The 26,533-nt window shown below is 43.2% G+C and overlaps 2 protein-coding genes across 5 annotated transcripts in view; both read right to left on the bottom strand.

The window, feature by feature from the left end:
- LOC139573154 (sodium bicarbonate cotransporter 3-like) overlaps positions 1-941 on the bottom strand; it is a 78,397-nt gene extending 77,456 nt beyond the window's left edge. For 2 of the 3 annotated variants that reach the window (XR_011674549.1, XM_071396308.1), the window contains exon 1: positions 759-940. Coding sequence is in view for 2 of the 3 variants with exons in the window: in XM_071396308.1 (XP_071252409.1) it covers positions 759-905 (147 nt within the window). In the remaining variant the exon portion in view is untranslated. Of the gene's footprint in view, positions 1-758 lie in introns of all 3 variants that reach the window. The other variant, XM_071396310.1, reaches the window with a different exon arrangement.
- A 2,895-nt stretch (positions 942-3,836) lies between these two features.
- The window catches only part of LOC139572279 (collagen alpha-1(VI) chain-like), a 41,552-nt gene continuing 18,855 nt past the window's right edge, over positions 3,837-26,533 (bottom strand). Inside the window, exons 25-36 of one of the 2 annotated variants that reach the window (XM_071394934.1) lie at positions 18,289-18,351; positions 18,074-18,139; positions 17,855-17,890; positions 17,242-17,278; positions 12,288-12,421; positions 12,096-12,202; positions 11,811-11,997; positions 11,439-11,610; positions 10,712-10,741; positions 6,021-10,554; positions 4,815-5,020; positions 3,837-4,648 (exon numbers count right to left, since the gene is read on the bottom strand). In XM_071394934.1, the coding sequence (XP_071251035.1) occupies positions 9,947-10,554; positions 10,712-10,741; positions 11,439-11,610; positions 11,811-11,997; positions 12,096-12,202; positions 12,288-12,421; positions 17,242-17,278; positions 17,855-17,890; positions 18,074-18,139; positions 18,289-18,351 (1,440 nt within the window). In that variant the 3' untranslated portion in view covers positions 3,837-4,648; positions 4,815-5,020; positions 6,021-9,946. Of the gene's footprint in view, positions 4,649-4,814; positions 10,555-10,711; positions 10,742-11,438; positions 11,611-11,810; positions 11,998-12,095; positions 12,203-12,287; positions 12,422-17,241; positions 17,279-17,854; positions 17,891-18,073; positions 18,140-18,288; positions 18,352-26,533 lie in introns of both variants that reach the window. The other variant, XM_071394933.1, reaches the window with a different exon arrangement.

The raw sequence follows: 26,533 nt of genomic DNA, 5'->3' as shown, positions 1-26,533 counted from the left end.
CCCAACTGCACACAATCGTCAGGGTCTTATTCGTTAGGAAACGCAACAGAAAACAATTAATGAATATGACACTGCTGAACTCGAATGTCAGGAGGAGAACAGGGAAATACCCCCGTGTGACACAATGGTAAACTGCCTTTCAAGATAACTCAGTATCTTCAATAAAATAATTTGAGGTCAGGGATCCAATAGTGATGAAACGGTAGATTTAAACATTGAAATGTACCATAAGAAGTTTTAGCTACAGTAAACGTCCTGTAGCTACGGTAGAGAGAGGGGGAGACATGAGACATTGGGAGTCCACGAGGTGATACCCTCTGACCACCCCGGGCGCGCGCACATGTCCTCTTAACAATAAAAGCTTTTCCTCTCAGTTTCAACATCCTTCGCCTCTGAATCATCGCTAGAGAGACCGACGACATATAGGCTACTTCCTGGCACACACATGGTACCCAACCACAATTACAAAGGAAAACATATGTGCATACCTATGTCTCACGTTTATACCACGTATTAAGTAACAGCAATGAAGTTGTTTCCTATTGTAAGTTAGCTAACTACGTGTTTATTGTCACTTCCATCTCGATATGCCTTGGTGGCAAAGCATAAATGAACCCCCACCCCCATTTCGTACCCATTCCTTTCTCTTGAGAAATGCGCCCTCAACTGAACTGCTAGCCACCAAGCTAACAAGTAATTTCCAGAAACTTTAAAAAAGGTGAACAAAACAAAAATCGTGACCACGACTTGTTACTTACGGATGTCAAGAGGGGTCGCATCTGTTCACTGGCCTCTTCTTCCATTTGTCCAAATTTCTGTCCCCTATCCTCTGGGAGAATTTGAATATCGAAAACCGAAATACCCTTTTTTGACGTGTCACAGACACTAACTCGACTGACTGGCATTTTTACTAACCTAACGTAGCAATTTTTACATACAGAGCATAACCCGCCCTATTTTGATTGGCAGTTTATGTTCTCCTTTCATATCCAAGCAGCCGGTTTCCTTTGACCAATGATAAGAGTAGAAAACACAAATGGGCGTATACGACACGCCTATCCCGGAGGGGCTGGTGAAAGAGCAAGGATGCTGTGTTGATTGTCTGGCCTATCTCTGGTTTTACTGTCAAGCCTTTTGGCCCATGAGTTCATCTGATGGTAAGGAAAATAGTGAACTCATATTGGTTTTCTGAGACACTTCACCCCACCTTTGAAAATCTGAACAGCACTTTATATACATTACAAGTAATAGTCACTTTACCATATTTACAAGTACATACTACCTCAATCAGCCTGACTAACCAGTGTCTGTATGTAGCCTCGCTACTTTTATAGCCTCGCTACTGTATATAGCCTGTCTTTTTACTGTTGTTTTATTTCTTTACCTACCTATTGTTAACCTAATACCTTTTTTTCACTATTGGTTAGAGCCTGTAAGTAAGCATTTCACAGTAAGGTCTACTACACCTGTTGTATTCGGCGCACGTGACAAATACACTTTGATTTGATTTGATTTTCCAAGATTGACGTTGAATTTATTGTAAGTATGCTTCCTAAAGCCACTCTAACAAGGTGCGTATAGTGGGAATCTGTCATCAGTAACTACATGTATGTGGTGCCTGTAAGGAGCTTATTAGAGATTAACTGATTCATATTCATGTAGAGTTTGCCCCCTGATGTTTGTGTTGGCAGCATAATTCTGACAGATTACCTCAATATTTCAAGATCATTATTGTTCCCAAGGTTTAAGTTTGAATCTCCTTAGAATAGTCAAACAGGGTTTGTATTTGAGAAATACTAATTGAAAAGCATTTTTTTTTAAACTCTGTTATGAAATACCTGCTCATAGTGGCTTACAAATAAACAATCAATTGCTGTGTCACCTCAGAGTAAACACAGCTGTTCTAAGAAAGTTAAAAGGTAAGTGCATAAGATGGGCCTACATATAAAAGTCATCTGAGCATTTTTAGTCCCATGAAAAGACATGCATGTTTACTTTTGATCATCACCGTCATCCCCATCATCGTCATCATTATTGTCGTCATCCTCATCATCCTCATCATTGTCGTAGTCCTCATCATCATCATCTCGTGGACATTGTAAACAGAGTAGTTTAGATATTGTGATATAGGGTTCCATTCCATTGCACCAGATAAGGAAAAATAATGTCATTACATTAACCACTGATAAGGAACTTCAGACGTGCCAGACGTAGATGTCCGCTGCGCATGCATTCCCAATGATCAATCAGGATGGCAATACAAGTGTGTGTGTGTGTGTGTGATTAATAAGACTGGTCCCCACATGCTGGAGGGCAACCCTCTAGGGACCAAAGGTGCAGAGTCTGTAAACATTGTAATCCCCTTAATTTGGTCTCAGGTTATTTCTATAGCCAGTTACTGGAAGTGATGCTGTGGCATTAGAAACGCTCACTAGGGGTTGGAGGTGACTTAATACCTGCTAGCTCTCTGAACATCAAAGGTGACCTTAGTTGGATCAAAATGTATATTTCAGCCACCTGTTGACCCTAGTTAAAACAATTATTTAACATTTTAGGAAAAAAACATATAATTTTAAATGTAATTTCTGAACATATAAAAATGAAGATATTTATTACTATTGGACAAGTAAAACAAGAAAAAATGCCAGCCATGGCTCAGAGGACCATCCCTGGTTTAACATGTATGTTAACAGCCTATATGAGACAGCCTATAGGGAGGAGGTCAGAGACTTGGCAGAGTGGTGCCAGGATAACAACCTCTCCCTCAACGTGATCAAGACAAAAGAGATGATCGTGGTCTACAAGAAAAGGAGGGCCAAGCACGCCCCATTCTCATCAACAGGGCTGTAGTGGAGCAGGTTGGGGGCTTCTAGTTCCTTGGTGTCCACCTCACCAACAAACTATAATGGTCTAAACACACCAAGACAGTGGCGAAGAGGGCACGAAAACACCTATTCCCCCCTCAGGAGACTGAAAAGATTTGCCATGGGTCTTCAGATCCTCAAAAAGTTCTACAGCTGCACCATCAAGAGCATCGTGACTGGTTGCATCACCGCCTGGTATGGCAACTGCTCGGCCTCCGACTGCAAGGCACTACAGAGGGTAATGCGTACGGCCAGTACCTCATTGAGGCCAAGCTTCCTTCCATCCAGGACCTCTATACCAGGCTGTGTTAGAGGAAGGCCATAAAAATTGCCAAAAAGTCCAGCCACCCTAGTCATAGACTGTTCTCTCTGCTACTGCACGGCAAGCGGTACCAGAGTGCCAAGCCTAGGTCCAAAAGGCTTCTTAACAGCTTCTACCCCCACGCCATAAGACTCCTGAACAGCTAATCAAATGGCTACCTGGACTATTTGCATTTACCCCCCCTATTTGCATGGACCCCCCCATTTTTACGCTGCTGCTACTCTCTATTTATTATCACTTTACCTCTACCTACATGTACATATTACCTCAATTACCTCGGATAACCTGTGGCCCCGCACATTGACTCTGTACCAATACCCCCTGTATATAGCCTCGTTACTGTTATTTTATTGTTGCTCTTTAATTATTTGATATCTTTCTATAAAATGTTTTTTTACTATTTAGTAAATACTTACTTAACACTTATTTTGGTTAGAACTGCATTTTTGGTTAAGGGCTTATAAGTAAGCATTTCACTGTAAGGTCTACACCTGTTGTATTCAGTGTGTGTGACAAATACAATTTGATTTGATTTGATTTGATGTTTTTGGTTGAGCCAAATCAATGTTTAAGCATCTATCCTATGGCTCCCCCTCCTGTCTGAATAGGTTCAGTAATAATTTGAAACAAAACTTGAAACATTTAAAACGTATTTTTACCCAAATAGCTTTTAAGCCTTTATTAGATTAGTTTCTGTATATTATTTCTAAACAAGCAAGTATATTATACTGCTGTACATGTTTATAACATTGCATTAAACATTTGACAACAATAATAATACAATCATTAAGCTCACACTTGATTCAATACAACTTACTGTTAAACAGGATATGCAATTGCTCCTTCTTGGCCTGAGCTGGCGGCAACAATATCATATGACTCTACAGACAATTATATTTCAAAAACCTAATCACATTAAAAGTTGATACTGATACAAGTGTTGTACCATGTGACTAAATTAAATAGTATGTCTGATATTGCACATCATACCTCAGAACAATAAATATATAGAAAGCTAAAAAGTGTTGCAAAAATATTGCCTTGCATTCCATCCAGAACCATCTCACCCACATGGCTACTGGTCGCCATAGAGACTCCTGCCAAAGGTATAGGCCTGCAGTCACCATACTGCCAGAAGTCACCATACTTCAATCTCTCTCAGGTGAGGGAGGTCTGAGTACCTGCATGTCTTAGTCTTGACAAGTGAGCATCTTCTTGCTGACTCCTCCATCACTTATTTTTCCTACTGAATTACTGGAGCGCCACCTTGTGGATCATCAAGCCCATTGATGTTTACCATCCAATTATATTTGCAGTACTTCAGGAGAAAAGTTTCGGGCCACTCTTTCTGCGCCTCTGGGTGTCACCCAATGAAAAGAGCTTCCTTAGGTGCACAAATACAAAATGTTTCATGCCGGACAGCTTAGAGGAAGATATGGCAATGAACTCTGGAGGATTGGGCCTGTGAAGAGAGAGTTTAAAGGTTTGATGCCATTTTAATGGCGGACAAAAAAACGGTGATATTAAAGATACACTGTAAATAAGTTCTATTAAATTCAACAATTCAAAATATGCGCCATTAACCCCAAACATCTCTATATTACTAGGTAATAGAGTAAGATGTTTACCTTGGAGCTCTAGGCCGAGGCTTGGCCTCGCCGACAGGCCGTTGGTTGATGAGTCTTCCCCTAGCTCGCAGTGGCAGGGTTCTAACCTGTGAACTATGCCTCCTGGTGTAACTGGGAGCCATGACGTTCCTGGATAGAGCCGCCATGGACTCCCTGTAGACAAGGCCATGTCTGGAAGATATGCTGCAGTGGTGACACGTGGCCAACTGAGAGAGATAAATAAGGACAGAGGTCAATGTAAAAGACACTGCCATAGGTGTTTGCTATTCAACGTTATAGACATGCTGAGACAATTCCCAAAGAGATTCAAAGAAGGACGTTGAGGAAAGTAAGTGGGTGAGGATGATAAACAAATCATTAAAACCAGGCCACGCTTCTCCCTGTAATAATGAAAGTCATGTAGACCTGGTTAAAAGTAAACCAAGACCCTAGAGGCCTCTCTCCATAAAGAACACAAGGCTAAATTCAGATGTGATAACACACATGTTGGCCCTAGCCCACTGTCAATTACTTCCCTCCACCAATAGGATATCAGGACAGCTCTCTAGAGTCTGGAGAGCATCAAGCGCATCATAGCCCCACTGCTAAACCAGAACACCCTTATTTATTTGACAAGTTAATCATTTAGCAGACTCTGTTATCCAGAGCGACGTACAGATAGTGCATTCATCTTAAGATAGCTAGGTGGGACAACATAGTAAGTAAATTGAATCTATTGTATGTCGCACACTGGATTAAAGGCTATCATCACATTATGTTGCCCACAAATTTTCTTATGACATTTCTATGGAGAACAGTGTTTCACTCTTTCTCTGCATAGTTTATAAAAATAGTAGCGACAATAACTTATGTTTTTATAATAGCTACATGTTTTGGTTCTATGCATAGTATTTGTGTCATACATAAATTAAGCAAGGATAACATGATACATTCAGAAAATGTTACAGTAGCCTACAGTAATATGTTGTCTCTGTGGAAAGAGAAAGACATTGCTAAATTATAAGACTAGCCCTAAATGATTTTCCTCTTCTATCAGAGATTCCTTAAATTTACCATGGAAACGATAAAACAAAGTATACATTCTTTACCTAGGACAATTCAACAATCTACTACCACACTCTCAAATGATCAACTCGCAAACAATGCTTGTATCAAAGCATTGAGAGTCAACAAAGTTGTGTAAATGCCTGGAAGAGAGGAACTCACCGAGACAAAGGCAGCCATGCTGTGCTATCTGCTGTGCTGTTTCTGTTAGTCTTTCTGCTATGTAGCTTCTTCACAAGAGTCACAATGTGTGACAGTCCCTCTAACACAAAACGCTCTGTCATCCTACATATGGGTGGAGCCAGGGGACGATGAAATAAATTACATCTCTGCCCACTGCTTCTTAATGATGTCACCAGTACATGATTCCTGCCTACAGCCATAATCTATACTCTAGACTGTGGATTAGGGTCTGAAACAACCCCCACACCAAACCAATAGGGTTGTGAACAGGCTGTCCTATTTTAACCTGAATAATCTTGGAAAGTGAACCAAGCTGTCAGTGTTACATCAACAACAATTGATTTGATGTTCTGTTCCGTGTTTCCGGGTTAGGTAACGGGATATATCCTTTTGTGTGATTACACAACACTACAATTTAATGTCAGAAAGGGATATTACAGGGTTGATTTTCTGTCCTAAAATGTAATCTTGCCAAATATGTTTCTGATGTGTCTTGGTTGCCTATTTATAGGTTTGTGATCCAAGAATACCACTATGCAGATGGGTATCATGATTGAATACCACTCTGCAGATGGATACCATGACATAATACCACTCTGCAGATGGATACTATGATAGAATACCACTATGCAGATGGGTATCATGATTGAATACCACTCTGCAGATGGATAGCATAATAGAATACCACTCTGCAGATGGATACCATGACAGAATACCACTCTGCAGATGGATACTATGATAGAATACCACTATGCAGATGGATACCATTATACAATACCACTTTGCAGATGGATACCATTATAGAATACCACTTTGCAGAGGAATACCATTATAGAATACCACTTTGCAGATGGATACCATTATAGAATACTACTTTGCAGATGGATACCATTATAGAATACCACTTTGCAGATGGATACCATTATAGAATACCACTGCAGATGTATACCATTATAGAATACTACTTTGCAGATGGATACCATTATAGAATACCACTTTGCAGATGGATACCATTATAGAATACCACTCTGCAGATGTATACCATGATAGTCTTTCATGGTTAAGGGTTGAGGAGAAATTGACTACTTCTCTTCTAGTCTTCTTAAGAAACATTTCTGTGTTGAAAATGTCTAAGCCCTTGTATAATATGTTTTCATATACTTCAAACAGACATACAAACCCCACCATACACACCTTTATGGTGTATCTTCACAGTATCCAAACGAAACAGAGATTTAATGCATCGCTCAGTTATGTATCAAATCAAATCAAATTGTATTGGTCACATACACATACTTAGCAGATGTTTTTGCGGGTGTAGTGAAATGCTTGTATAGAGCCATGTCATGGTGGAATGCTCTGCCACCAGAGGTTACTCAGGTAAAAACAAGTTCAGCTTTAAAAAACAGATATAGAAAACATCTTGCACCAAAGTGCCTCTCCTCTTTCTAAAGAGATATTGTAATTTAACTATACTGTATATAAGAATGAATATGGATATATAAATAGTGTGTAGATAGTATTTATGTTGTCTCTTGGTGTCTTTCCTATATAAAACTCTTATTTTATTTGTTAACAAATATTTTAAATGTAATGTAATATATTATGTTGTTCTTGTCTATTTCTGTTGTGTACTTTGTAATGTATTTGTACGTTTTATGTGGACCCCAGGAAAAATAGCTGCTACATGTGCAGTAGCTAGCTAATAGGGATCCTAATAAATTAAACTAAAGCATTTTAATAATTCTTCAGTCTCTTGATGTCAATCTACTCATGATTAGTAATGATGTTGATTGTTTTTAAATTGCTTGTTTTTTGTTGTTGTTGCTTTGCAGCGCTTTGAGGTGTATTTATGTAATGAATAGCACTATAGAAGTTGAATACATGTTATATTATTATTAATAACATCTCCAGAACTATGCATGGATTGAAGTTCATCATCATACACAAAGAATTCATTCTGACATCATTGCTTTTGGAATTTGGAATTCCAATCCTTTCTAGAACATTTGCAAAACCACAAGACCCATTTACTTAGCTAGGTTCTATTCCATGATCCATTTATTGTAAAAAATGAAGTCCTCACAAGTTTTCTTAAGAGAACCTTTTGTCACTGAAAGGCTAAGGAAGAGAACGGGTAAGTGCTCAAACGTAGCACTATCATGACATATTTATTTACATCCCATTTGATTTGCAGTAAATATGAATCAGGATTGCCATAGCGTGACAGCAGGACCCTATTCATTCTCTAACACCAGGTATCCAGTGGAGTCCTTCTCACACTCAGGCATTAAGAGCAGCAGAACCCCCTAGTATACTTGGCTCCAAAACACCTCACACTCTCTGCCCTCCCCTGAAGCCAGCAGACATCTCCTACAGACACACGGCAAGGAAGGGAGGCAGTAGGTCAGTGGAGCCCAAGGAGCCGTCTTACATGGACCACCTGGACTTCCGCTTCCTCAGAGCCTCCTCTGCCCTGGAGAAGTTCAATGGGGAGCTGCTGTATAAGTGTGCCAGCTGCTTGTGGTACTACCCCAGCCTGTCCTCTCTGCAGACACACATCACTCTGGGCTTTATGGAGGGCTTCAGCTGCAGGGTCTACTACAGGAAGCTGAAGGAGCTGCGCTGCAGGAATGACATGAAGAGGATCCAGGTGATCTCTCTGGAGACCACAGCCAAGAGAGTCAATCGCTTCTCAGCAGGAAATAGGGTGGCAGAGGAGCTGAGGAACAAGAGCAGTGAGGAGACAGAGAAGAAGAGCAGTGAGGAGCTGAGGAACAAGAGCAGTGAGGAGACAGAGAAGAAGAGCAGTGAGGAGCTGAGGAACAAGAGCAGTGAGGAGACAGAGAAGAAGAGCAGTGAGGAGCTGAGGAACAAGAGCAGTGAGGAGACAGAGAAGAAGAGCAGTGAGATTCAGAAGTGGCTTTCTGAGATAGAGGAACCCACTGATCATTATAGTCACTGAGATCATTATCCCTATTTTCATTACAGATACATTTTCACAGTAACAAAACATAGCTATATAAAATAAAACGTTTTCATGATCCCTGCTTCTTATTATTCTCAGAGTACAGTTGGAGCCAGATATACTAAATACATGCTATTTCATAAGGGAATTAATGAGTATACTGATTGGCATCTGGGATTTCAAACAGCTGATTTTCTAACTCTGTCCATGGTGCTGAAGTTGGGTACATCCTGAGGTCAGTAGCCCAACACCCCAGATAAGTACGGGGTACGAGGGGAAGCCTAGTGTCTTTTTGGACCGATCTGTAAAAGGTCCTTCTACAACAACTATCACTAATCACTATGTAGAACAGAATAGCAGTATTTTCCAAATGTATGTTAGAGCTCATCTACTCAGCCCTCTTTTCTCAACACTCCATCAACACTGCTCTCTAGTGCATTTTATTGGCATGTCTGGGTAATTCTTTCACTAAATGGCCCTGCATATATTTGAAAATAATAGATTGTATTGTATTCAGAATTAGCTAGTTAATTTGTCCAATATTTCATTTTTTAAGACCTCCAGCAAATTTGAGTAAAAGAAAACTGTTCATCTTATCACCAAACTTACAGCGTAACGTTTATTCATCTACCCAAGTGCTTCTTATGACAAACATATTCATTTTATTTCACATGAAAAGCAGGAGGCCCTCAAAGGCAGAAGGAAAACACAAAAGTATAAAATGTGCACCATATCTATCTAATTTCTTAATGGCCTAATACATGGCACAACAGGACAATTCATAGACATTTCAGTAGTATGGAGGTCTTTAAGAGCGTTAGAGAGCTACAGAGAGCTTTACACTGCTCCAGAGAGCTTTACAGAGCTTCAGAAAACGTAAGAGAGCTTTACAGAGCTTTAGAGAGCTTTAGAGAACTTCGGAGAGCGTTGGAGAGCTTCAGAGAGCTTTAGAGAGCTTTCTAGCCAGGCTCTGCATGACCACCCGTCTGGCCAGGTCACTGTACAGCGCCACTCGGTGGACACGACTATCCACGACGCGGTAATCAAACCCGTTCGCCTGTCCCGTCACCAGCTGGCACACGCCCGCCTCGTCAAAGCCCTTGCCCACAGTGACGGCCAGCAGCTGTGTGTTCTCTGCCAGGGCGGCGGCGGCGGCTCCGGGGATAGCAGCCCGGGCAGAGGCCACAGACCTGCCGTCCGTGAACACCACCACTTTCCTGGGAACAGCAGAGCGGCCCTCCCTCTGGAGGGTGGAGGTCAGGAAGGCCAGGGCAGCCGGTAAGTCGGTGGCCCCGTCCATGTAGAGCGTAGCTGCTAGCCCCGTTAGCACATCCTCAACCCTGGCAGTGAAGGGCACCTCCACTCTCTGCTGCTGCCCATCGCTGTACTGCATGACGGACAGGCGGAGCAGCCCTCCCCGGTCCTGTGACAGCAGCCTGGCGGCCATGTTCTCAACAAACTCTCTGGCTCTGTAGAAGTTGGCCTGGCCTACACTGGAGGAGCCGTCCAACATGAAGACTATGTCTGTAGCTTCCTGGAAGTTGGCTGGAGGAAGAGTGGACTATTTTAGAACAGCAGTTGGGGTTCAGATACATTCCACTACATCTTTAAATTGCAGTAGTAGGCTGAATGCTAAATAAATAACGTATTGTAACGCATAGGAAACTGTGACCATAAAAACAAGGGAGAGGAGCAGTCTTACCTGGACAGGTGTAATCAGGACATTTCTTATCTGTAAACACAACCCAGACCTTAGTTAAGAGCATAGGAACATAGCATGTAGCTAGCTCCAGATATTGTAAATTAGGGCTAGCCTGTACATAGACTACCTTGGCAGATGTAGCTAGCTCCTGATATTGTAAATTAGGGCTAGCCTGTACATAGACTACCTTGGCAGATATAGCTACCTCCAGATATTGTAAATTAGGGCTAGACTGTACATAGACTACCTTGGCAGATGTAGCTAGCTCCAGATATTGTAAATTAGCGCTAGCCTGTACATAGACTACCTTGGCAGATATAGCTAGCTCCAGATATTGTAAATTAGGGCTAGACTGTACATAGACTACCTTGGCAGATGTAGCTAGCTCCAGATATTGTAAATTAGGGCTAGCCTGTACATAGACTACCTTGGCAGATGTAGCTAGCTCCTGATATTGTAAATTAGGGCTAGCCTGTACATAGACTACCTTGGCAGATATAGCTACCTCCAGATATTGTAAATTAGGGCTAGACTGTACATAGACTACCTTGGCAGATGTAGCTAGCTCCAGATATTGTAAATTAGCGCTAGCCTGTACATAGACTACCTTGGCAGATATAGCTACCTCCAGATATTGTAAATTAGGGCTAGACTGTACGTAGACTACCTTGGCAGATGTAGCTAGCTCCAGATATTGTAAATTAGCGCTAGCCTGTACACAGTCTACCTTGGCAGATATAGCCAGTAACGTTGTTGAAGAAGGAGTCCTCCAGCAGTTGCACGTGGTCTGTAACCTTCAGGTAGAGTCCAGGTGAGGCTGTATCCAGACAGGTGATCTCCCCCAGCATAGTGGCGTAGGACGCCCGTCTGAAGATGTCACCTATGCCAATGCCCACCACCTGAGGAGCCAAGATGGAGGACATACTGAGGCTTTGACACAAAATGGCGGACTTGGAGGAGAGAGAGATGGTTCTCTTTATGTCTAATGAAATGGACCCTTAGTCCTGACATCATCTCTTCACCCCCAACCTATACATGTCCTTCAGCCCAATGCCCACTCTCCCCCATCCCATTGCCCAGTCCCATTGACATCCCTCACCCTTATATTGGGCACAGAGCAGAGGGAGGACAGCGGTTTGGCGTCCCGGCGGGTATCTGACCGTCCGTCCGTCAAGACTACGGCCACCTTTCGGTCCAGCTGGGAGCTGCCGAATGCCTGCCGGGCAAAGTCCAGCGCCTCTCCCGTGTACGTACCACCGGCAATCCAGCGCATGTTTCTCACCGAGCTGCAAGTATGGGACATCAAACACAACAGTTAGTCAGTCAGTCAACTGATATCAGGTAACTGCTGTACTTTGGACTTTTGACTCTTATCTGGTCTGACCTTTTGAGCTGTGCTACTGTGGTGATCTTGGGGTCCTCCATAGATACCAGCTCCTGGGTGCCGTCGTGGCTGTACTGAACTACACCCACTCGTGATCCTAGCTCCTTCTGCAAACAGAAACTCACACAGAGAAACAACATTTAGTTCGGGCCCCTCTCTCACCCAGGGAAGTCAGGACAAATGTTCACCCACCTTGTCTTTGCTGAACTTGGTAATCTTGTTGATGATTCGAATGATAAACTCTTTTTCCAGGGTGAAGTTCTGCAGCCCAACGCTCTCTGAACTGTCCAGTACAAAGAGTAGCTTCACCGGACCACACTCACACACTGTGAATGCCAGTTACATTATCATTATAATAATGTCATGATATATTCTGAGCATCAAACACCATATGAATAGTACAGATGAAGGATCTTAATTTGATCACTCTTTTGTTGCTGAAAAATGTCCTGCACTGCAGGAAATGCAAACGTGTAGTGTGTTCGAGGTTTAAAAAGGCTTCTAAAGTTTGTAATTTATACTTTAGAATGTCAGACTTGATTTGCCCTAATGAAAAATGTATCAACCCCTACAAAAAAATCCCAGTTAACTATAATCCACATAATAATTAACATTCCCTGTTGCTGCAGGATTATTTCCCTGCTGTAGCAAACTGTCTCAAATTAAGATCGTACATCTGTATATCTATGTGACTATTTACAATACATGCTGTGGATGTAATTTGGTGCCTCTCAGAGTCTCTCACTGAAGGTCATGCAAGGATGTAAAATAATGCCATGTGTTACTGTTAAGCGCTAAAACTTTGTATGGGTCCAGGAACTTACCACAGCATGCTACAAGAGAAAAACAAAGACATTACATCAAAATCCACCCTGATTGATATCTTAATCACAGCCCCATCATTTACAGTTTTTCTTCTTTTTTTTTACAATCGCTAACATCCTTTTGTCCAATCTGTTGTCATATTTTCAAAACTCTAAACACAATTAGCACAACTGTCTGTTGTGAACCATACCATTAACACAATTCATGTTGTTTTCACAGAATACTCAGTCAATTAACACGTTTCTAAAATGCTTACATTTTCTTCACATACAAGCTTACCCAATACTACCCATCCTACCCATGCTAGATTACGGAGACATCATTTATAGATCGGCAGGTAAGTGTGCTCTCGAGTGGCTAGATGTGCTTTACCATTCGGCCATCAGATTTGCCACCAAGGCTCCTTATAGGACACATCACTGCACTCTATACTCCTCTGTAAACTGGTCATCTCTGTATACCCGTCGCAAGACCCACTGGTTGATGCTTATTTATAAAAACCCTCTTAGGCCTCACCCCCCCCTATCTGAGATATCTACTGCAGCCCTCATCCTCCACATACAACAGCCGTTCTGCCAGTCACATTCTGTTAAAGGTCCCCAAAGCACACACATCCCTGTGTTGCTCGTCTTTTCAGTTCGCTGCAGCTAGCGACTGGAACGAGCTGCAACAAACACTCAAACTGGACAGTTTTATCTCAATCTCTTCAATCAAAGACTCAATCATGGACACTCTTACTGACAGTTGTGGCTGCTTTGCGTGATGTATTGTTGTCTCTACCTTCTTGCCCTTTGTGCTGTTGTCTGTGCCCAATAACATTTGTACCATGTTTTGTGCTGCTACCATATTGTGTTGTCATGTTTTGTTGTTACCATGCTGTGTTGTCATGTGTTGCTGCCTTGCTATCTTGTTGTCTTAGGGCTCTCTTTATGTAGTGTTGTGTTGTCTCTCTTGTCGTGATGTGTGTTTTGTCCTATATTTATATTTTCTTTTTCTTTTTTAAATCCCAGCCCCCATCCCCGTAGGAGGCCTTTTGCCTTTTGGTTGGCCGTCATTGTAAATAAGAATTTGTTCTTAACTGACTTGCCTAGTTAAATAAAGGTTAAATAAAAAATTACAAATTGAAATGACCAAATGTCCCTCCTGGATGCAATGTATGCCGGCTGCAGAGACATCTGACTGCCAGGGGTGGATAAGGCATGCAAAGCGTTTCTATCCAAGGTGCATAGCGAGAGATGATATATGAGGTGATGATATATGAGGTGATGTGGACGAGAACATGTGGCCAAATGCTGAAGATCGTATAGATTAGAACAGGACTGGGCATTTTAGTGTTTTTCCCTTCCGTGCCTTTTTTACTGTAATTGTGTTTTATTTGTACACATTTGGAACCAAAGGCCATGTATGTTGGATTTCTTGTTGATCACTGGCAGCAATTTCATGTTGCTAATAAAGCTTTTACTGCAGCAATTCTGTCACTTACTATTTTTTCTTCTACTTTACATTCTATGAAGTAACGATGACTCATTCACTTTTAGATAGTATGTTGCCAAAAATGCACACATTCGACACTCAACCAAAAATTGTAGCTTTTAAAACACTTGCATTCCAAACATACACAACAAACACTGAACTACAGAGTTCTTAAAGCTACATTACATCCACAGCTGCCGCCACAATTCGTGTGTCCCTGAGTCTGCGTGTGTGCCTGCATATGTCTGCATAAGTGAGTGTGTTCGAGTGTGTGTGCGTGCCTTCCTGCCTGCGTATGTGTGTTTAAGCGATTGCGTGTGTGTGTTTAAGTGATTGTGTGTGTGTGTGTGTTTAAGTGATTGCGTGTGTGTGTTTAAGTGATTGCGCGTGTGTGTGTTTAAGTGATTGCGCGTGTGTGTTTAAGTGATTGCGCATGTGTGTTTAAGTGATTGTGTGTGTGTGTTTAAGTAATTGCGCGTGTGTGTGTTTAAGTGATTGCGCGTGTGTGTGTTTAAGTGATTGTGTGTGTGTGTTTAAGTAATTGCGCGTGTGTGTTTAAGTGATTGCGCGTGTGTGTTTAAGTGATTGCGCATGTGTGTTTAAGTGATTGTGTGTGTGTGTTTAAGTAATTGCGCGTGTGTGTGTTTAAGTGATTGTGTGTGTGTGTTTAAGTGATTGCGCGTGTGTGTTTAAGTGATTGCGCGTGTGTGTTTAAGTGATTGCGCGTGTGTGTTTAAGTGATTGCGCGTGTGTGTTTAAGTGATTGCGTGTGTGTGTTTAAGTGATTGCGCGTGTGTGTTTAAGTGATTGCGCGTGTGTGTTTAAGTGATTGCGCGTGTGTGTTTAAGTGATTGCGCGTGTGTGTTTAAGTAATTGCGCGTGTGTGTGTTTAAGTGATTGCGCGTGTGTGTTTAAGTGATTGCGCGTGTGTGTGTTTAAGTGATTGCGCGTGTGTGTTTAAGTGATTGCGCGTGTGTGTGTGTGTGAAGTAATTGCGCGTGTGTGTGTTTAAGTGATTGTGTGTGTGTGTGCGTGTGTGTTTAAGTGATTGTGTGTGTGTGTGTGTGTTTAAGTGATGTGTGTGTGTGTGTGTGTGTTTAAGTAATTGCGCGCGTGTGTGTGTTTAAGTGATTGCGTGTGTGTGTTTAAGTGATTGCGTGTGTGTGTTTAAGTGATTGCGTGTGTGTGTTAAGTGATTGCGTGTGTGTGTTTAAGTGATTGTGTGTGTGTGTGTTTAAGTGATTGTGTGTGTGTGTTTAAGTGATTGTGTGTGTCTGTTTAAGTGATTGCGCGTGTGTGTTTAAGTGATTGTGTGTGTTTAAGTGATTGCGCGTGTGTGTTTAAGTGATTGCGCGTGTGTGTTTAAGTGATTGCGCGTGTGTGTTTAAGTGATTGCGCGTGTGTGTTTAAGTGATTGCGCGTGTGTTTAAGTGATTGTGTGTGTGTGTGTTTAAGTGAATGTGTGTGTGTGTGTTTAAGTGATTGTGTGTGTGTGTGTTTAAGTGATTGTGTGTGTGTGTGTGTTTAAGTGATTGTGTGTGTGTGTTTTTAAGTGATTGCGTGTGTGTGTTTAAGTGATTGTGTGTGTGTGTTTAAGTGATTGCGCGTGTGTGTTTAAGTGATTGCGCGTGTGTGTTTAAGTGATTGCGCGTGTGTGTGTTTAAGTGATTGCGCGTGTGTGTGTTTAAGTGATTGCGCGTGTGTGTGTTTAAGTGATTGCATGTGTGTGTTTAAGTGATTGCGCGTGTGTGTTTAAGTGATTGCGTGTGTGTGTTTAAGTGATTGCGCGTGTGTGTTTAAGTGATTGCGCGTGTGTACATTTGCATCTCTTTCACAAAGTTTGTGCCAAACTCAACCCCGGATAAATGATGCTTCAAAGGAACTGTTTAGCAGGAAGATAAACTGTGCATTAGTCATCTATAAAGGAGACATGTTTAGATGACTAGTGCAGGGTACATTTCTAACAGTAGAGGTTGGGACTGTGTTCAGGCTCACTGATACGTCTTCTAAATCTATGTTGAGTAAACCTTTGTTTCACTAAAGGAACATGTTCGGCACAGCACAATGTTCATCTGGAAAATAACTAGCATGACTGCATTCTGAGCACTCCATATACTTACAGCAGAGTTTCTGAATGACCTCCAGGATCTCACATTCCTGAGACAGGAAAATAACCAGTATGACTGCATTCTGAGCACTCCATATACTTACAGCAGAGTTTCTGAATGACCTCCAGGATCTCACATTCCTGAGACAGGAAAATAACCAGTATGACTGCATTTTGAGCACTCCATATACTTACAGCAGAGTTTCTGAATGACCTCCAGGATCTCACATTCCTGAGACGGGAAAATAACCAGTATGACTGCATTTTGAGCACTCCATATACTTACAGCAGAGTTTCTGAATGACCTCCAGGATCTCACATTCCTGAGACAGGAAAATAACCAGTATGACTGCATTTTGAGCACTCCATATACTTACAGCAGAGTTTCTGAGTGACCTCCAGGATCTCACATTCCTGAGACAGGAAAATAACCAGTATGACTGCATTCTGAGCACTCCATATACTTACAGCAGAGTTTCTGAATGACCTCCAGGATCTCATATTCCTGAGACAGGAAAATAACCAGTATGACTGCATTCTGAGCACTCGATATACTTACAGCAGAGTTTCTGAATGACCTCCAGGATCTCACATTCCTGAGACAGGAAAATAACCAGTATGACTGCATTCTGAGCACTCCATATACTTACAGCAGAGTTTCTGAATGACCTCCAGGATCTCACATTCCTGAGACAGGAAAATAACCAGTATGACTGCATTCTGAGCACTTGATATACTTACAGCAGAGTTTCTGAATGACCTCCAGGATCTCACATTCCTGAGACAGGAAAATAAATTAATTACAGGGAGATTTAGGAGAATCTTGTGACTGTCCATTGCCATGTGTGTGTGTGTGTGTGTGTGTGTGTGTGTGTGTGTGTGTGTGTGTGTGTGTGTGTGTGTGTGTGTGTGTGTGTGTGTGTGTGTGTGTGTGTGTGTGTGTGTGTGTGTGTGCGTATGTACGTACATGCGTGTGTGTGTGTGTGTGTGCGTGCATACATGTGTGTGTGTGTGTGTGTGTGTCTGTGACTGTTATGTATGGGAGTGAAATATACACAGTTGTCATTCAGGGTAAGCAGTGTTGACTCCTGACCTGTTTGACACAAATCACGATGACAAAGTTTAATACACACCCACTGTGACTGAGGAACAGAGAGGTCACTTTTTTACCTCTGACCAACCTCATCAAACCAGCCCACCCCACACTCGCCCATCCCTACGAGCTCCAAGCCCCAACCTTCCTCAACTCTTATTCCTGCACTCCCCCATTACACACACACAGTGATGAAAAGTGTGTTGGACTTTGGCTCCTTCCCATCACCCACAATTGCTCCATTATTTAAGAGTTACTCACGTCTGCCCCCGGATGGCCCACTGGGCCTGGTGATCCCTGTAGGGAAGGACAGGAAGCCATGAGCCAGATAGCAGATTTCCGTTGGTACTTAGTAGGTACTACTTAACATATTCATACAGCATAGGTCATAATAAAAGTCGAAAAAAATATGTTAACTATGTATTCAGAGCTGTGGTTCCGTAATATTTACTGTGAACTCAATGTTGTTGTGGAACTTACATTCTCTCCTGTGAGACCAGGGTATCCTTTTGGCCCCTGGAGGCCTCCCCGACCTGCCTGGCCGTTCTGTGGAATCAATACGGAAGGAGTATGAATGAGCAAACAGGTATTAGCTATGCTAGGCCATTTATACCATACGGAGATTACAATACACCTGGTTTGGCCCTTTGGTGGCAGTGGACAGTGCTGAACTCTTTGATCTAAGGTCAACTTACATCATCACCGCGATCACCTGGCAGGCCGACATCACCCTTCAGCCCTGTGAATCCCCTGATGCCCTATGAGAGAGAGAGAGAGAGAGAGAGAGAGAGAGAGACAGAGACAGAGAGAGAGAGACAGAGACAGAGACAGAGAGACACAGAGACACAGACAGATGGTTAGACAGAGAGAGAGAGACAGAGACAGAGACAGAGAGACACAGAGACACAGACAGATGGTTAGTGGTAAGAAGTTGCTGTGAACTCCTTGAGAACTTTCTCAGGAAAATTCTCAGGAAAGTCCCAGCTAATCAAAAATCACATTATGAAAAAACAATGCACAGTGTTTTTTATGTTTGTAATTATAGTGGAAACCAGCTGAAGTCAATTTTCCCTTTGTAAGAGGCATCCGTTGTCATGCTGTGCGTTCTGTTTTTACTCTCTCTCGCTCTCATTTCCTTTCCTTTCATTTCTTTCCTGAGAATTTTAGTGGAAGTTCTCAAGGAGTTCTCAGCAACTTCTTACCTCTAACGATCTGTTTTTTAACTCTGAAATAATAACTGTAAGTCTGCAACACATGTCTGAGGATGACTGTGTATTACAGACAGTGTACTGTTTGTGTCAGTGTGTCGTGTCTTCCCATAAGTGGAGTGAAGTCCAGAACAAACACTTCATATTCCTCTTGTATCCAAATCAAATTTACATTTACATTTAAGTCATTTAGCAGACGCTCTTATCCAGAGCGACAAATCAAATGTTATTGGTCACATCCACATGGTTAGCAGATGTTAATGCGAGTGTAGCGAAATGCTTGTGCTTCTAGTTCCGACCGTGCAGTAATATCTAACAAGTAATCTAAGAATTTCACAACAACTACCTTATACACATACAAGTGTAAAGGAATGAATAAGAATATGTACATATATGGATGGGCGATGGCCGAATGGCATAGGCAAGATGCAGTAGATGGTATAGGGTACAGTATAACATTATATAAAGTGCCATTGTTTAAAGTGTCTAGTGATACATTTATTACATCCAATTTTTAATTATTAAAGTGGCTAGAGATTTGAGGCAGTATGTTGACAGCAGCCACTCAATGTCAGTGATGGCTGTTTAACAGTCTGATGGCCTTGAGATAGAAGCTGTTTTTTCAGTCTCTCGGTCCCAGCTTTGATGCACCTGTCCTGACCTCGCCTTCTGGATGATAGCGGGGTGAACAGGCAGGGATTCGGGTGGTTGTTGTCCTTGATTATCTTTTTGGCCTTCCTGTGACATCAGGTGGTGTAGGTGTCCTGGAGGGCAGGTACTTTGCCTCCGGTGATGCGTTGTGCAGACCTCACTACCCTCTGGAGAGCCTTATGGTTGTCGGTGGAGCAGTTGCCGTACCAATCGGTGATACAGCCCGACAGGATGCTCTCGATTGTGCATCTGTAAAAGTTTGTGTGTTTTTATTGACAAGCCAAATTTCTTCAGCCTCCTGAGGTTGAAGAGGAGCTGTTGCGCCTTCTTCACCACGCTGTCTGTGTGGGTGGACCATTTCAGTTTGTCTGTGATGTGTACGCCGAGGAAGTTAAAACTTTCCACCTTCTCCACTACTGTCCCGTCGATGTGGATAGGGGGGTGCTCAATCTGCTGTTTCCTGAAGTCCACGATCATCTCCTTTGTTTTGTTGACGTTGAGTATGAGGCTATTTTCCTGACACCACACTCCGAGGGCCCTCACCTCCTCCCTGTAGGCCATCTCGTCGTTGTTGGTAATCAAGCCTACCATTGTAGTGTTGTCTGCAAACTTGATGATTAAGTTGGAGGTGTGCATGGCCACGCAGTCATGGGTGAACAGGGAGTACAGGAGAGGGCTGAGAACGAAACCCTTGTGGGACCCCAGTGTTGAGGATCAGCGGGGTGGAGATGTTGTTTCCTACCCAAACCACCTGGGGGCGGCCCGACAGGAAGTCCAGGACCCAGTTGCACAGGGCGGGGTCGAGACCCAGGGTGAACAGCATTCCTACATAGGTATTCCTCTTGTCCAGATGGGTTAGGGCTGTGATTGCGATTGTGTCGTCTGTGGACCTATTTGGGCGGTAAGCAAATTGGACTGGGTCTAGGGTGTCAGGTAGGGTGGAGGTGATATGATCTTTGACTCGTCTCTCAAAGCACTTCATGATGACGGAAGTGAGTGCTACAGGGCGATAGTCATGTAACTCAGTTACCTTAGCTTTCTTGGGAACAGGAACAATGAAGCATGTGGGAACAGCAGACTGGGATAAGGACTGATTGAATATGTCCGTAAACACACCAGCCAGCCGGTCTGCGCATGCTCTGAGGACGCGGCTAGGGATGCCATCTGGGCCGGCAGCCTTGCAGGGGTTAACACGTTTAAATGTTTTACTCACATCGGCTGCGGTGAAGGAGAGCCCGCAGGTTTTGGTAGTGGGTCATGTCAGTGACACTGTATTGTCCTCAAAGCGAGCAAAGAAGTTGTTTAATTTGTCTGGGAGCAAGACGTCGGTGTCCGCGACGGGGCTGGTTTTCTTTTTGTCATCCATGATTGACTGTAGACCCTGCCACATATGTCTCGTGTCTGAGCCTTTGAATTGCGACTCTACTTTGTCTCTATATTGACGCTTAGCTTGTTTGATTGTGTCACGGATCCTCCTCTGCAGTGCAGGGGGCGGTTCCTCCTGCAGGCAGAGGAGGGTCGTTAGTGATTGGAGCCACCTGGGCTTAGGGTATAAAACTGTCACTAATCACTTCTCTCTCTCTCTCTCTCTGCTCCTCCAGGTATGCTCATGATTTGTTTGTTCCTTTGTAGTTTTGCATAGTTTTCACTCAGTCATGTTCACACACACATATTCACGCATCCATGCACTTTACATACACCTTACATTATAATACTTCCACACCTCATTCCTTTTTCTTAGTTTTAAGTTAATAGTTTTGTTTATAATAAAGAACACTTTTTTGGCCTATACCTGTTGTTCGTGTCCCCTCATTTTTGTCACAGGCTATGAGCCGGCTTGTGACAATTGCCTTGTGGAGGGTTTAGCTACACTGTTTGTATTCGGTCATGTTTCCGGTCGCCTTGCCATGATTAAAATAAATGGTTCGCGCTTTCAGTTTTACGCGAATGCTGCCATCAATCCACGGTTTCTGGTTGGGGAAGGTTTTAATAGTCACCGTGGGTACAACATCACCAATGCACTTATGCACATTAACTCGCTCAACAAATCAGCGTATACATCAATGTTGTTGTTTGAGGCTATCCGGAACATATCCCAATCCACGTAATCGAAGCAATCTTGAAGCGTGGAATCAGATTGGTCGGACCAGCTGAACAGACCTGAGCATGGGCGTTTCCTGTTTTAGTTTCTGTCTATAGGCTGGGAGCAACAAAATTCAGTCGTGGTCAGATTTGCCGAAAGGAGGGAAAGCTTTGTATGCGTCGCGGAAGTTAGAGTAGCGATGATCCAGAATTCTGCCAGCCCGGGTCGCGCATTCGATATGCTGATAAAATTTAGGGAGCCTTGTTTTCAGATTAGCCTTGTGTTAGGATTTGTGTTCATTGCACTATAACCCAATACTACATCACGTGATTGAATATTAGCAACTGTTGGCCTGGGCGCCTGGGTGTCTGTGTGTGTGTGCTGGAAGTAACAGTTAGCCCCAGATAAGTGTGCTGGGAAGCTGTGGTTAGCCTTGAGCGAGAACAGTGTGCTTTGTATGCAGGTGCAAATAGCTCAGACAATGTTGCAGAGCTGTCTGACCTCAGTCTCTGGGGTGAGGGAGCGTAATCTACACAGCAACAGCGCCGGGACACCAAAGAGCGCCAAGAGGCTGGGACCAGTCTGATCGCCGGCGATAGGCTGAGCAAAGTTTAAACCACGCTCAGCCTCTACTGTGATAGGCCAACAGACGGGTTGGAACTACGTCTGTCACCGTATAAGAACAGCTGTTTACTTACATCCTGCCAGTTCTCTGTTCTATCCTGCGAGGTGATACAGAGAACCTGTATATACGAAAATTGCATTTACCATTTATCGCTTGAGTTTAATAAAAATACTTAAAGTATATTCGGTGACTCTGAATCACATTTTGTCCTGATACCAGATTGAATTGACGCAAATCCCTTATACTTGTTAAAATACCCAGCTACAATAAATGCAGCCTCAGGATATGTGGGTTCCAGTTTACATAGAGTCCAATTAAGTTTTTTCAGGGCCGTCGAAGTGTCTGCTTGGGGGATATACACGGCTGTGATTATAATCAAAGAGAATTCTCTTGGTAGATAATGCGGTCGGCATTTGATTGTAAGGAATTCTAGGTCAGGTGAACAAAAGGACTTGAGTTCCTGTATGTTGTTATGATCATACCACGATTCGTTAATCATAAGGCATACACCCCCACCCTTCTTCTTACCAGAGAGATGTTTGTTTCTGTCGGCGCGATGCGTGAAGAAACCGGGTGGCTGTACCGACTCTGATAACGTATCCCAAGTGAGCCATGTTTCCGTGAAACAAAGAATGTTACAATCTCTGATGTCTCTCTGGAAGGCAACCCTTGCTCGAATTTCATCTACCTTGTTGTCAAGAGCCTGAACATTGGCGAGTAGTATACTCGGGAGCGGTGCGCGATGTGCCTGTCTATGGAGCCTGACCAGAAGACCGCTCCCTTTGCCCCTTCTGCAGCGCCGTTGTTTTGGGTCGCCGGCTGGGATCCGATCCATTGTCCTGGGTGGTGGTCCAAAAAGAGGATTCACTTCGGGAAAGTCGTATTCCTAGTCGTAATGTTGGTAAGTTGACGTTGCTCTTATATCCAATAGTTCTTCCCGACTGTATGTAATAAGACTTTAAGATTTCCTGGGGTAACAGTGTAAGAAATAATACATAAAAAAACTAAATACTGCATAGTTTCCTAAGAACGCGAAGCGAGGCGACCATCTCTGTCGGCGCCATCACGATCCTGTGGTTCATTAAGTACCAGTAGGACATGATTCAAGATCACTTGAATCTCTCTTTGACAGGCATGGCGCCAGGATTTTCTCTCCCGGTGCTAAGGGGGAGCTTGACCAATACGTGGGGGATGCTAAGAAAATAGACGATTTTCATGACTTCAGAGTTATAAGGAAGTTCTCGTTTCTTCAATAAAAGCAGATATGGCACACAGCACATTCAATATAAATGTAGTTTAATTGACTTTGGCCAAAGAATATTAAACAAAATAGCTACAAGCCTAATACAAGTGACCACAAGGCAATGACAAAAACGTCTTTCACGTGCGAAGGTGCAAGACTTCATCACCAAGCACTGCATGTGCGCTGTCCGGTGCTGAAGTCTTTCAGCAATAACAACACAATACAACCAAAATGCAACAACAACAAGAAGTGCATTTATTCCATATGCATAATCAGACAACTGTGTATTGGTAATAATGTTTCTGATGAAATGGCTATCACAACGTCAGAAATTATACTAATAATATCCAAAGTGCAGCCACAACAAGAAGTGCACACATGGTGTAAAACGAGCTGGCTATCATCACAATCTTAGCGATTATATTTAAATTGCAAAAATACTTGTAGGCCGACTGGCCGACAATATGCATGTGTCTGTCTTCTAGTTCCATCCAGATCCAGATCAGCGCGATTGAATCATGTTCCCACCACCGGACAGGAGATTAAAAGGCCTTTCAGTTACTCACCAAGTGTTGTTTTATAGAAAAACGATGCGTCTGTTGTTGTGGTTTAGTGCAAATGAGTGTATAATCTTCTGGACATACAGGGCCTTGGTTCTTTCTGCGTGTATGGACAGGCAGTCAAGGTTGCTGAGTCGAGGGTTTGCCATTTTGTTTCTCATGTAGGTTTTTACACGCTGCATGCAGGAAAAACTGCGCTCACATGACGCGGAGGTTACTGGCAGTGTGATAGATATGCGTACAATTTTATAGATGTCCACGAAGGAGTCTTTGAAGGGTTTAAGCATGGACAGGAACTCCAGTGTGCTGCTAATTGTCTCGCCATGTTCTTTTCTTCTTTCCAAGAGCCGGCACACTTGGTGCACCTCCGCCAGCAGATTGTCCTCTCTGATTCCATAGTGCTGTGCCATTGGCACAAGGCTCTCCTTTTGAAGGAATCTGGCAAGCTTGGGGTTGAGGGCTGACATTCCCATGAGAACTGTACCTGCTTCTGTGGAAAAGCGTTGGGTCTTTTCGTTCACCAGTCGGTCAATGACAGGGTAGAATGAGGACGTTCGGGGTTAATCCGGAGAGGACATGGATGGATGTTCGGTTTGAATTGGTGCTTCAGCTATAAAGTCCTGTAGATGGCGAGGATGTTGGGATTGTCTCTTCTCTTGTGGGGGCGGCGGTTGTACGGCGAGATCGACCTTTGCGCACAGGGCCTCTGCCTTGCTCCATATGGCTCTCCAAGAGTCCTCCGTGCGCTTTTCTTTTATACTTGTGATGACAGAGTGTGCGAGGTCAGTGGCAGTCTCGCGCAAAAGATCAGGGGACTGTAGAGTGACAGACATGAACTTTGCTGTGCGGAACAGATCCTCAAACAGGATAAGGTGGAAGATGAATTCAGAATCAATGGGTGTGAGTAGTGACCGCGCGTCAGTCGATCTGTGGGAATTTGGCTGCGACTTAATGTCCTTTAAGGTTGCAATGATGGCTGGGAGGGTTTTTTGCAGTAGTACTGTAGTACTGGCAGGACCAGTAGTACTGGCAGGACCATCGCGTATTAGACAGTTTCTTGAGTTTAATGGGCTGCTGTGAAGGCTGAAGTTCCCTTTGCTTCATAATGAAATGGGCATGGACAAATGAGCCTGAGAAAAACTTTACGTATTTACCTCATTGGTTGGATATTTAACAATTATTTACTTAACAAACAGTAAGGTATTTCTGTCCTGCTAATGCTGTGTTTTATGGTCTCCATTCTAGCACCCTGCAGCTAATCTGGGTTTATGGTTTTACTAGAAATAGCGAGCTGATAATTGATGGATATCTCAGTGATCAAAACCAACAGCCACATTCCATTCTATGATTAGTGGTGCATATTAGACATATGTCTCTGGTCTGATTGAGCCTGCATTCCATAGACAATATATGGTGTATGTTTAGCCAGGATAGAGATGGCCTGGAGGAGCAGAACAAAGGCCTCAGTATTCCTAAGTATCCTAGCATCTGGAAAACTAAGACAAGGTGGGGTTAAAACAACACCAGAGGCAGATGACCAGGAGATGAACCCAGAGTGACTTAGGATGGCCCTTAGTCTGAATGGGAAGGGTGGAGCCAGCCATGACAGCATTTTTAGGTCTATTATATATACAACTCTGCATTTCTGTGAAGGTTAAGCCTCGGCAACACAACTTAGGGTGTGCGGTCGACGGTTTCATTATTGCAATAATTAATCGATGTTGAATAAAGATGATTGTTGGAATAATTGTCCAAGTCTCTCTCAGTGCTGAGATTTCCATGACAAGCGCCATGCCTGCTCTTTGAAACTTTGACTAAAAAGTTTTCAACACAGCTCGAATAATTGGAGAGATGTTTCACTTTATACATATGCCAGAGTCACTGCTTCCTCAAAGACACTTATACTGGTCTGGCTGTTGATAAAAGCCAAGGTGTTGTTTGGATGTCAATGGCTAGTGGTGCAATTCAAGTTTATTGGTCCAGACAAGGAGTTGGAACCAGTTCAGGGAATAGAACCGAAACGGAACCGGGAGTGAAAGTGATCAGTACTGTTCCAGAACAGAATTGTTATTTTAAAAGCATGGGAACCGGTTTATAACGTTATTTTACGTCCCAGACATTTTTTTTCTAGTCCCACAAATGTAAAGTCCTCCCTCTGTCACTCAGAAACTTCTTCCAGTGTCCAAAATCTTTACCAGTGTGTGTGTGTTTAGGCTACTGTAGCCCCTCCCCCCTCCAAAGCATAGGCTACTGTAGCCCCTCCCCCCTCCAAAGCATAGGCTACTGTAGCCCCTCCCCCCTCCAAAGCATAGGCTACTGTAGCCCCTCCCCCCTCCAAAGCATAGGCTACTGTAGCCCCTCCCCCCTCCAAAGTATAGGCTACTGTAGCCCCTCCCCCCTACAAAGCATAGGTTACTGTAGCCCCTCCCCCCTCCAAAGTATAGGCTACTGTAGCCCCACCCCCTACAAAGCATAGGTTACTGTAGCCCCACCCCCTACAAAGCATAGGCTACTGTAGCCCTTCCCCCCTCCAAAGCATAGGCTACTGTAGCCCCTCCCCCCTCCAAAGC

This window comes from Salvelinus alpinus, chromosome 4 (assembly GCF_045679555.1).
Source record: "Salvelinus alpinus chromosome 4, SLU_Salpinus.1, whole genome shotgun sequence".
Taxonomy (NCBI): Eukaryota; Metazoa; Chordata; class Actinopteri; order Salmoniformes; family Salmonidae; genus Salvelinus; species Salvelinus alpinus.
This window is presented reverse-complemented; position numbering and strand designations above follow the sequence as displayed.